Source organism: Triturus cristatus, chromosome 3_2 (genome assembly GCF_964204655.1).
Source record: "Triturus cristatus chromosome 3_2, aTriCri1.1, whole genome shotgun sequence".
In the NCBI taxonomy this organism is placed as follows: Eukaryota; Metazoa; Chordata; class Amphibia; order Caudata; family Salamandridae; genus Triturus; species Triturus cristatus.
The window spans coordinates 584,231,317-584,243,567 of NC_140584.1; the positions used below are offsets into that span (position 1 = coordinate 584,231,317).

At 43.8% G+C, this 12,251-nt stretch overlaps 1 protein-coding gene across 1 annotated transcript in view; it reads left to right on the forward strand.

The window, feature by feature from the left end:
• The window catches only part of TMEM54 (transmembrane protein 54), an 85,787-nt gene that overhangs the window by 43,496 nt on the left and 30,040 nt on the right, over nt 1-12,251 (forward strand). Inside the window, exon 2 of the mRNA XM_085648369.1 lies at nt 8,027-8,220. Within this exon, the coding sequence (XP_085504495.1) occupies nt 8,027-8,220 (194 nt within the window). The remainder of the gene's footprint in view (nt 1-8,026; nt 8,221-12,251) is intronic.

The following is a 12,251-nucleotide window of genomic DNA, read 5'->3' on the forward strand; positions in this document are numbered from 1 at the left end:
CTATCGAGCCCCGTATGCCGGTCCCCAGGTCCCAGATTTCCAAAAGGTGCGTCATCTCTTTAATATCACATTTGTCTACAGATCACATATTGTCAGATTTGTGATCAGGGGCACAGGGAGGGTATGAATTGCTCAAGATCAAATAGTTCGCTAAAGTCGGAAACACAGTACTACTTGCTCTAAAGGCAATAAGTTTACCATCATATTACATTTGGGTATATAGACCATTCGACTGGGAACTGCTTCAGTACTCCCGTTGATATGAAGTCCATTTCCCAGTGACCAGCCTGTGAAGGATAGTCCCTTGGCCTTGCCCACAAAAATCACTGCCACCCAAGTTGTGACCTAGTAGGTTAGTTGGAAACTAGGGGGAACTGGTGGCATAGTTTTTAATCATGGCTTCCCCTTTTAGCCAAACTATGTGTTCTTGAGAAATCACTTTATTAATGTATTCCTTCACATTTTTTGGCATGAGTGAGCGTATTTAGAATAAATCTAAGCGCTGCTACTAAGTGTGAGGGTTAAAAACAGCGGGGAGAGACGACCGTGTCCAGTGTCAAGGTATATCCAACAAAATGTAATATAGAGCGAGTAGCACTGTGCTGCCGTCTCGGGTCTACTACTTTAACTAACTGTTTGATGCTGGGCAAATCATACCATCTCTGTGCCTCTGTCCACTAATCTGACAATATGTGAGCACTTTGCATCAGGCTTAATAGAAGAAATAAACACCAAATACATATTCCCAGAATAGGATCCCAGCATGGTTTTCATTCACACATTATGGCTGTTTACCAGTGGCTGTATTTGCATCTCCATAGCTGAACCTGCTCCTGAAGCTGCCTTGGGCAGAGTCTGGTTATATGAAGACGATGCTCTGAGAGATCTACGAAAGCCCACTGCATAGCTTGATGCTCTGAAGAAGGTCATGAATGAGTTTGGGGATGTGTCAGGACTCAACGTGACCTGGGCAACATCGCGCCTGTTCCCTCTTCAGTTTGGATATGTAGACCGGCTGGAGGGCATTCCAGTCTCTAACTTGTTATGGAGAAGGAACACTTTCAGGTATCTGGGTTTCCTAACATATCTATGGAAGATGATGTAGTGAAGGTTGACCTACGCGAAGTCTTAGCCCTAACTCTGCAATCGCTGCCTTTCTGGATCTTCCCCCAACTGTCACCAATGGGGCATGTTGCAATAGCCATGATGTTGATTTGGCCGCACCTCTTGTATATTTTTTTAGCTCTACCAGTGATACTCAAGAAGTCTTTCTTTACCGAGGTGCACGTTACTCTGATTTGACATGGCAGGAAAATACTGGCACTACAGAAGGTACAATTCTCTTTCTTGAATGGCGGCTTAGGAGCCTTGAATTATGAAGCTATGCAGCCTCTCGCCTAAAATGGCCGATGCAGTGGCTGAGTGCTGGACACATCTAGGAGAGATTTGAGTTGCAAAGTAGTTTAGCGGGCAGGCCGATACCTGAGAGGTTACTATACCAGATAATACTCCTCGCCACAGTGGTGTAGACTGGCTACAACAGCTAAGGTTTGTTGGCACAAATAGGTCCACACAAAAGGAGGCATCCTCCCTACTCCCCTTGGCTATCTTTGTGGGTGAGGCTGGCCTATAACGAGACAGGAGAACTACATGATTGGAGTCTGTGCGAAGACTCTGGAATATTGGAGCTTAGCGGCTGCATGGCTAGATCATACGCTTCATGAGCTATCAGATGTCTGTGAGATTGGGCCTGGTAGCTTTCTAACCCACAGGGTATTACCTGCTATTATGGGGTGCCTGTGGGGCCCAGCTGAACCCAAGGTGTCTGTGCCTCTACACCTTCTACTTTTCCATGGAGGGGGGTGAGGAGCTGTTTCTTTTATACAAGGCGTTGTGTTCCAAATGCTCTCGCACGTGCCTGTTGTTAAAGACAAATAGTATACTTATTGGGTCAGTAACTGATGGAGAGGCAGTGGATGCAATCGTGTTATAAAGGTTTCTAGAAACATCAGACTGAAATTCGTACAGTTCAGTTTCCTTCATCAGTCCTACCTCACTCCGAAGCGCATTAAACATATGTTTTTGTGTGCCTCTTCTGTGTGCCCCAGGTGCGGGCAGTTAGAGGCACATTTTTTCTCGTTGTGGGAGTGTGCTGTTCCTGCACCAACATGGGTGGAGGTGGGGAGAGATATCTCGGAGGCTTTAGATGGGGACGTGCGCATCGAACCACAGATGTGTATGCTGGGACTGATGCCCAGGATCCAAACAAATTAAGCGCGAGCGCTGTTTCATTGATATAGGTCTTGTACTTTTTAAATGTCGCATAGCAATGACCTAGAAATCTCCCAGTGCGCCGCAAATTAATGGGTGGTTGTGCGATAATCAGTGGTGGACGACTGCTGAAGTGGACACAATTGAATTCATCCATAGACAGCTGAGAGCACCAGTAGGGTCAAGCTGGGACATCTACATAGTGAGGTTGGAGGCCAAGTCGGACTATAGGCCCCTGTGAACGGACAGTTCCCTCAGGGATACTGAAAATGGAATACAGAGTTAATCTTAATGGTTAACCCCGGAGTGAAATGGAGGGGAGCAGTGGATTGACGCCAGAGAGGAAATGGACGGGCTGGGCACTCTGGGGTCAGGGAGGCACCACAAACACAAGATCCTTTGGAGGAGTACAGATGTGGATTGCCCCTGCCTTGGGCTCATAGGGTCAATATTAATCCCTTTCAGTGAATCCCAGTTTCCATTAATGTGCTACAACAGGATCTCAAGTTCTATCTGTTATTTGTTAAGTCAAAATTGTGATTCTTCTATTTTCATGACTAGAGAATCTGGATTCATTAGAGACACGGAGGCTGACATTATGCATTATCTTTTAATGCATCTCCAAGCAGCCGCATACTTCACAATACCAAAGGTTCCAGAATAGAACATAAACAATACATAAAAGGCATGAGCTGACAGTAATCTGCCTCTTTAAAATGAAAGAGAAGAGAATAGTAAAGTCCATGAAATGTAATAAACTTCAAAATTTCCAACTTCCAATGGGTCCTCATGAAGGGCTGAAGGAAGAGGTCAAACGAGAGAAAAACCAAGTTAAGATAAAGGATTACCGGGAAAAAGGAAAGGTAAATGTTACCAAAGCAAAGACAACAAAATTATTTCAAAATACAAGTCAAATACAAGACATTAAAGTCTAGTAAACAATTATCAATGAATACATTATTTCGGAGTACAAGTCAAATACAAGACATTAAAGTCTAGTAAACATTTGTAAATGAATTCACCCAAGGGTGGGAAGGGTAGGGTAATGTCAGCCTCCGTGTCTTTAATGAAATCCAGATTCTCTAGTCATGAAAATAGGAGAATTGCAATTTCATTACAAGAACGGAGGCTACATTATGCATGTTGGTTGCTTTGTAAGACTAAATACATATGTTGAATAGGTTTGCAATAGTGGCGAGCAAAGGTGCTAGCATTTGACCAATCAGCCGCTTTAAGGATATCATCCAACTTGCCTCCAGATCAAAGAGATTTACTGGCCATAGCACCTCTAAGAAAGTGAGCCTGAAACTTTTTTAAATCAATACCTGCCAAATTCATGACAATTTTAACCCATCTAGCAATGAATGTGGAGGAAATAGATTTATGGGGTTTGACAAAGGAAATGAGTAATTGTTTCACACCAGGGGGGCGAAAAACAGCCATTCTCCGATCATATTCTCTCATGCAATCAACTACACAAAGTTTTGGGCAGGGATCAAAACTGGGATAGAAAATCGAATCAGACATGGTTTTGGTACGTCTGTAAATTTCGAATTTAACACCAAAGATGTTGTATGATATATTTGAAATCTCTAAGGCTTTAACATCAGAAACTCTACGGCAGGAGATAAGACATAGGAAAGTAGCAAGCTTGCTAGAAAGATTTTTCCTATTTAAAAGGGTATTATCTGGCCATCTAACCAAAAGGTCAAGAATCCGGTTGACGTCCCATAGTTTCATATTTGGCTTTAGGATGTCTTCTTAAGCGAATGCTTTTCATTACTCTGCAGACAATGACACTTTTACCTACCGTTTTCCCGTTGACAAGAGTATGGCCAGCAGAGATGGCAGATCTATAGCAATTGATAGTTCTATAGCTGAGACCTTTATCAAAGAGTTCTACAAGAATGTATACTGTGTCAACAATAGGTGCCTGTAAGGAATCCAAGTTCCTTTCCAGGCACCAACGAACCCAGCATCTCCAAATACTGTTATATCTGTAGTGAGTGCCTGGGGCCCAGGACTCTGAGGAGGATAGCAGCTGATGACGAAAGGCCTGATACTTCATTGGATCTCCTGACACTTTCCAAGCAAGAAGGTTCAAATTCCCTGTCAGAATTAGGGGGTGAGGATCTCAGTCTGTCTGTTAAAAGAAACTCTAGGGAGAGAATCGGGAAAGGAGGGTGGTATGCTAGTTCCAGAGCGGTGGGGGAACCATGTCTGGGATGGCCAGAAAGGAGTTAATACCAGGGAGCACCGATCCTGTCTGACTTTCTGTTAGACTCTTTGGATCATGGCAAAGGGGGGAAAGGCATAACCTTTTATCCCTGTCCACAGTTGGAGAAATGCATTCACTGCTAGAGCTCCTGGGTCGGGCATCCAACTGAAATATTTTTCTAGTTGAAAAGATAGTCTGCTCATAAAAAGATCGATCTCTAGAGGACCCCAGATCCTGTTCAGGGTCTTGAAAACATAAACATTGAGTATCCAATCGCTGCGGTCTAAGAGGAATCTGGAGTTCCAATCTGCAGAAATGTTATTCTTTCCTGGAAGATATTCCGCTTTGAGGGAGATTTTGTGTTCTAGACAGAACATCCAAAGCCTCTTCGCTAAATTGGAAAGATCTGAAGATTTGGTACCTCCCAGACGGTTGATGTAAGCAACCGTGGACATGTTGTCCATCTTTAGGATAACTGATCTGCCCTGGAGGGAATGTTTGAAGCTCATCAGAGCATAAAGTCCAGCTGTTAACTCTAGTTAATTTATATGGTGAGATGATTCCTCCTGTGACCAGATGCCACCCGTGTTCTGATCAAGTAGGCAAGTACCCCAAACTCTGGTTTTGAGCCAAAAATCGCTTTGCCATTCCAAGCGTCCAGATTGTCTAGCCACCATGATAATTCCGATTTGGCCTCCTGAGCTAGGGAAACCCGATCTTCGTACCAGAGACCAGATCTGAGGTCTCTCCCTTTTATCCTTTGCAGGGCTCAATAATTTAGGGGGCCAGGAAAGATCACTTGAATGGAGGAGGAAAGTAGGCCGAGTAATCTGGCTAGTTCCCTGAGAGGAATGGTCTGCTGTTTCAAGGCATGTCTTATCTCTTTCTTGATTTTCAAAATTCTTTTGAAAGGGAGAAGGAGGCATTTCAAGGTATCCACTGTGAAACCGAGAAATTCCAGAGATCTCGAGGGAGTCAGAATGGACTTTTCCTTGTTTATAATGAATCTTAGACTTTCTAAAAGATTCATCACAGTATTTAGATCTTGGGTTATATGTGAAAGGTCTTGAGACATTATAAGAATGTCGTCTAAGTAAATAATTGTGCGAATGCCTCTTTCTCTTAGGAAAGAAGCAATCGTTCTCATGACCTTGGTGAAACACCAAGGGGCAGAAGGTAGTCCGAAAGGGAGTGCTTGGAATTGATATAGGTGGTTTTTCCACAAGAATTGTAGAAAGGGTTGATGGATTTGTGTCATATTTTTCCACAAGAATTGTAGAAAGGGTTGATGGATTTGGGCCATATGAATGGTGAAATAAGCATCTTTTAGGTCCAATTTGACGAGCCAATCTCTTTCTAAGAGAAGATCCCTTAGGAGGTGGATGCCCTCCATTTTGAAATGCCTGTAGGTCAGATGTTGAGATTCTTTAGGTTTATCACGGGTCTCCAACCTTTCTCCTTTTTTTTCTACCAAAAAAAGTGTGCTTACAAAAGTAAGGGTTTCTAAGGGAACCTCTATTATGGTACCTTTCTGAAGCATGGCAGAGATTTCTTCCTCTACTATATTTTGTTGATCCAGGTAGAGGGGTATGTCTCTCGGTAAACAAGTCTGAGTAGGGATATGAGTGAAATCTATCATAAAACCCTTGACAGTGTTTAGAACCCAAGGGTCCTTGGTGATGAGTCTCCAATTGTGATAGAAGTGTTTCAACCTGCCTCCCACCTTTAAGGGGAAAGAAGGGGAAGAAGTACTCACTTGGAGGGTTGGTGTTGTTTGATAAGCCACGGGATCTGAATCCTCTTGAGCGGGTCCCTCTACCTCTTTTAGGGTAGAAAGGGGCGTTGAACTGTTGATATCCCCGTTCAAAGCCACGGGATCTTGGAAAGGGCCTTTGGTTAAACCGGCCTGAAGAGAGGCTCCTTCTTCCGGCCCGACCAAAAAGATTAGGATTAAAAACCATTCTCATATTCTGTTGAGCTTTATCCAAGGCTGTAAATGTTGATCCATATTTACCTAGGGATTTTATGAGGGCCTCACCAAAGAGGAGGCCTTTAGGGTTGTTAGAAGGCTCTTTATCTGCCATATCGCTGAGTTTGGGATTTATCAAAAGAGAACATATTTGTGTGCTAAAAGGTAATAAAAGGTTAAAGCCTGAAAATTAAGCAAATTATTAAAGCAGGACATCAAGGCAAGCAAATTTTTGGGAGAGAAAGGGGGGGGGGATCTCCATAAATTGGAGATCGGTAAGGAGGTGAGGTAGGGGAAGAGGGGGTGGGGGGGTTAGCCCACGCTAGGAAAAGAGCCAGTAAGCATATCAAATCCAACTATTAGAGAGCTAAGGGTTACTTATCTGCTCGGAGCCGCATTTAAAAGAGGCAGATTACTGTCAGCTTATGCCTTTTATGTATTGTTTGTTCTATTCTGGAACCTTTGGTATTGTTAAGTATGCGGCTGCTTGGAGACGCATTAAAAGATAATGCATAATGTAGCCTCCGTTCTTGTAATGAAATTAGCAATTCTCTTTATTATGGTTGCTACTGCCTTGTGCGGGATCTCTCCTATGCTGCAGTTCCTCCCTTCCAGCCACCAACAGACACCTCTTTTACATGCAGTGCTGGAAGAATAAGAGAAGAAACACAGCCCGACCACTGAAGAGATCCCACCTGCCCACTCCATTCCTCCTCTTGCTTTCTGAAGGGGTCAAGAGTGACGACAAAAGTAATGTCGGGGAACACAGATTCTTGACTTGGGGACAAACCTACTAAATGGATGACTGTTGACTACCTTAGTAGCACTCTATAGCTGTGGGCCACTATAGGGAGGGGGAGGTGCTATGAAGATAGAGGAGCACGGCCCATCCCCCCCAGAGATACCACTATGTTTAAGGCTCTGAAAACTCTTCCCCTACCCTTGGGGAACACCAATGGGCACAAAAATAGAAACAGCCACTGACTGCTTCCCTACATGTTTACTATAGTTCATCCCCTGGCTTCACGCCAACGCCATACTTCTCCTCCACAGATCGTGCTAATACATCTTTTATTACAGCTTCCCAAAACATCTAGTCACAGCGCTCGTACGCCATTTAATACAGATTGATCTGCGGCATCAATCTTTTGTTCTTTACATCTCCTATTTTGAAGTGCCTGCTGCTTTCCCCACTCTTCATTTGAGTTTGTGAGTGCTTTAAGTTTACAGTCAAACATTTTTTAAAATAGTTGCGAGTGAGGGTGAAAGTTAGGGGCTGCAGTAGGTGTTGGATTAGGGGGTACAGGCAGGGTTGGGGATGGTCAGATTTGAAGTTACGGCTGGGTTTATGGTAAGAGTTACATTTAGGCAAGAGTTATGGTTGGCTTGAGATCATCCAAGCGTGCCATCATATCCACACTGTGGACCCACTTTTACCCTTTTTTCAGTAAGGGATAGGGTTACCAATAGGGTTGTGATTTGGGGTCCGTTTGTCAAGTTTGAATTTACGGTTTTGGGTGAAGTGGATCCACACCTTCCATAGCTGTGCTTTTTTTGTCCTTCTGCAGGGTTCTTGGACACCACCGTTTTCGGGAAGGTGTTGATGAAGTTGGGCCTTGCGCTCGTCGTCGTGGGACACCTGAACTTCATTGTAGGAGCCATCGTCCATGGACTGGTGCTTCGCCATGTGAACAAGCTACGGGACATCATCTCTCTGCAATACTCCATCTCCAACATCCTGACAGTGGTGTCAGCAATCCTGGTACCCACTCTTTTGTTCTGATTTCTACTGAATACTCGATGACCTCGTTACTACTCTTGAATAGTTTACATTGTGTTGACCAATATTATATATTTGGCAACAGTGTTTCAACGTTTTCTGCCCACATGAGTTACCTGAATCCGAGTGTGTGTATATACAGTGCAACACACAGAAATCGTATCTCTCTCATGTAGTTACTAAAAAGCTTATATGGAAGGATATTAAGGTTGTACACCTTCAATAGTCCCATTCAGCAGGCGGGGTATTTACTTTTTGTTGACTTCCCTGCCTCCCACTTTAATGAACCAATGTGGCAGCTTGTGATACACATGCATGGTTTTCTATCTTGACTTCAATCCAATATATTTTTGAAGTTCATAAACCTAGAGGATGCAACATACCTGCATGTCCTAGGAGATTACAGCCGAGGTACAAGATAGTGATGAGTTCTTAATCTAGACCCTAGTAATGATCACATCCAACCTCACTCCCCATCCAAGTACGTGTTCAACTGTTAACACTGACTAAGTTAGCTTTCGTGGACTACAGACCCCCTATTAGGCTCATACCCACCGGTGGCAGTTGTCAAATGCTTTAGACCTACCTGCAGTGATTTCAATATGTGTACACGGTTATGGAAAACAATTGGAATTTAACTGATTGCACAGGCGAAAGGAAGGGTGAGACATAATCATATTTGTTTCTCGATTGCTGCTCTTACTGCATAGTTCTGAATTCTTTGCAGCATGCTCATCCAGTTTCTTGAAGAGCCCGATCAGAGGCTGCAGCAATAGTTAGTCTTACTTTAAAACGTGTGAGCTATAGTGTGTGCATGATGTAGAACTCTAGTGTATGATCACCACATTAATTATTTAAAAAAAATAAAAATGGAATCGTCATGGGACATCAAATTTCTACTGTCTTGGCTGTAGGATATCAATCCCACCATTCAGGAACATATTACAAGAAGAGCCAAGCTTCTGGGTTGCAAGTTAGGAGCCAGCGTTGTTTTTGAGCTGTTTAAAGCCAGCAAATTGAATATCATGCAAGTCTCGCCAATTTCATTCAACGGTGTCCGTGTCAATATTTCCTATGGGCGGAAAAACAGCTGGGTGTCATCAGCATAGATCTGGGAGCGCCAAACCCTCCGTACAGCTTTATTAGCAGCTAACGGAGAGGTGCTGACAAATGTTTAAAAGAACCGGGGATGGAGGAACCCAGAGAAGCGCCACAAGTAGTATGATCCACATGTTCACTACACTGTACCTTGGCAGTCCTGTCCACTAAGAAGTCCTTGGACCGTCCGATTGTGCTTTCGGGCACTTTAAGTTGACATTGTCTTATTGAACTTTAACACAAACGACTCCTATGGATATAACTATATCCGCACTTGTGTGAACACATTTGAATCCAAATACATCCTAACAATGAAAATGAAATTGTATTCAGCCTGCACCCTCACATCGTCTCACAGCTGGCCCAGTTAGGACCATCTAAGAGGTAGGGAAACAGCAGAGAGACAGAAAAAATCTCCAACCCCCAACTTTGTGAGGACCCCAGGCCCACAAGTCACCCATCTCTCCTTGTCAGCACATCCTAAACAAGCTACTTGCATATAGCATTAGTGTCACACTGTGTCAATAGCAGTTTGTGCCTTCAAGAAGGTTTGGGCAGAGTGTGGCCGCAAGAACTCATCATTCTAACATTCCACCTTCATTCGGAAAGCCTACTTGGACTATCATACCTCTCCCCACCAGATGACTCACATTCATAAGGGCTTTCTTTCTTAACTTTGTCTCAACACAAGTCGGAAAGAGAAGTAATCTTTCGTCTATGAAAACCTTGGCCTACTTAACCACAGCTTTCAGCACCCTTTCCGTTGACTCTGGAGTCATGAGAGTAACCATTACAGTGCCTTACATTCCTCCTCAGGATTTCTGCAACAGTCTAATTGCATTGCATACAACTTGGTTCACCTCCTTGGTATCCAATGCCAGCAAGTCACCAGAAGGTCCACACACCACCTCCGTTATGAGTTCAGCTGTTAAGCGCGTGGAGAGCCCCAGCACTCTCAAGTGGATTCCCTCCGTAAATTCTGATGTCACTTGACTTTGCCTTCTACCAGTGTGAAGCACTCAACCACATTAGATATTAAATCTTGCACCGGAGCATAGGATTCTTTAGTTAAGCGCTCCAACACCTGAAATCTGCTTGCAGACTTCACCTGTTACTGTTCTACACCGGTCCCCTTTCTCTGTTAACCCTTCCAGTTGGACTTCCACAGCTCCCACAGCCCTTTCGATGTTGCCCATCTTCTCCATGAGATCTGATCTCAGGAGGCCCCTTGCCTAGTGGTGAAACCTGTATTGTCTCCAGGGCATGCAAAAGGATCTATTTTGTCCTTTCATAACATTGCACTTCTCGGATGGGACAACTCTACCTTCCTTCCCTCTGTCAAGACACTACAGATTGTGTGGTTGGCACATCTAGTTGCTATCAAGGCTCTTGTTTATAATGCACTTCACCACAGATGTCAGCTCTTTAACACATGTCCAGCGAAAATGGGGACTGATGGGGGAAGAGATGGGCTTGGGGGAGAGAGGGTTGGGGAGTGCTCTGTGGCACTTTGGTCCTGGTCAGTGGATGACCAGGAGAATCATATTATACTCTCCTCCTGGGAGTATTCTTCCACCTCTCACTCTCCCATGTACTAGCTCGCACCCACTGCAACTTAAACAGTTTATCCGAGGAACGCCACTTCATAGTCCTCTCACCTTTTCTGTCCCCTGTCCAATAATTGTCACATCACAGCGCTCTTTCCCCAAGCTGAAGCCTACGCAGCCCTTGCACCTTCTCTGTGAGGCCACAAGAGGAGGGAGGAGAGGGCTCCGCTACGTCCTCCTTGGAGCGTCTGCCATTCCACTCCCTGCACAAATGCCAGTAGTTCCATTTTGGTCACACAATAGGTTCTCTCTGGTTCCCTCAATGTTCTGGAACCAAATGACACCGTTCGACTGTACTTGCCATCATGTTGCATGAGCACTGCTATCAGTCTACAATTGCTTGTATCCACTGCGATCACACTGCTTTCCCACAACATAGGGATTCAGATGTGCGGCATTGACAATTTGTTAAGAAATTTAAAAGCTTTGATTTGAGCTTCACCCCAAATAAATGTTGCACGTCTCTTTAGTAGCAATCTCAGTGGTTCCACTTTTAGCGTGAAACCAATTTTCTGTGGATTCATGAGTAGTTGCCTCTAAAACAGGTTTCTCCAATAAGGAGCTTGCGAGCTACTGGTAGCTCTCAAGCTACCTGTACGTAGCTCTCTTGTGTCCAACTTGCCTACTAAATTAGAAGCATTTGCTTGTCTGAATGAATACATGTATATCAAAATTGAAAAGTGTGTATTCAGGACAAAAAATGTGTGTATTTCCAGAACTCATAAGCTGATGTTTGGACAAAAATAGATGAATTTCCAAAATATCTTTAACGCTGATATTTGAGTAATCATGTGGCGCTGGGGAGACTTATTTCTAATAGTATATTCCTGGTGCCAGGGGCATTCAAGCTATGGCTATTAAGTATCATCCATGTAAAGAAAGACATTCTAGATTGACAAAGCCTTTTATACATTACTTTTGGCGACCCTGTCTGATTCACAGAGGTGATCACAGCTAGTTATCTTGCATAGGGTGGCTACTAATGTAATCTTGCCTGATGTGGTCACTACTACAGCATGAATAGTATTATTAGCTTGGGATGATTTTTATTGATCATAAGTAGCTCTTTCTAAAGGAAAGGTTGGATACCCCTGCTCTAACATGACCCTCATATGACACTCTTTTGGCTTGGCTCAAACATTCCAAATGGCCATATTATGCGATTTCTTGACAACGGAATTTACATTTATTCAGCTTAAGTGATCGCCCAAGTGCCTTTACCAGAACATGAAATCCTGCTAACTCATTTGGGGCCAGATGTACATGGGTTTGGCTTTGCAATTACCGAATGGCTAATTTTTTGCAATC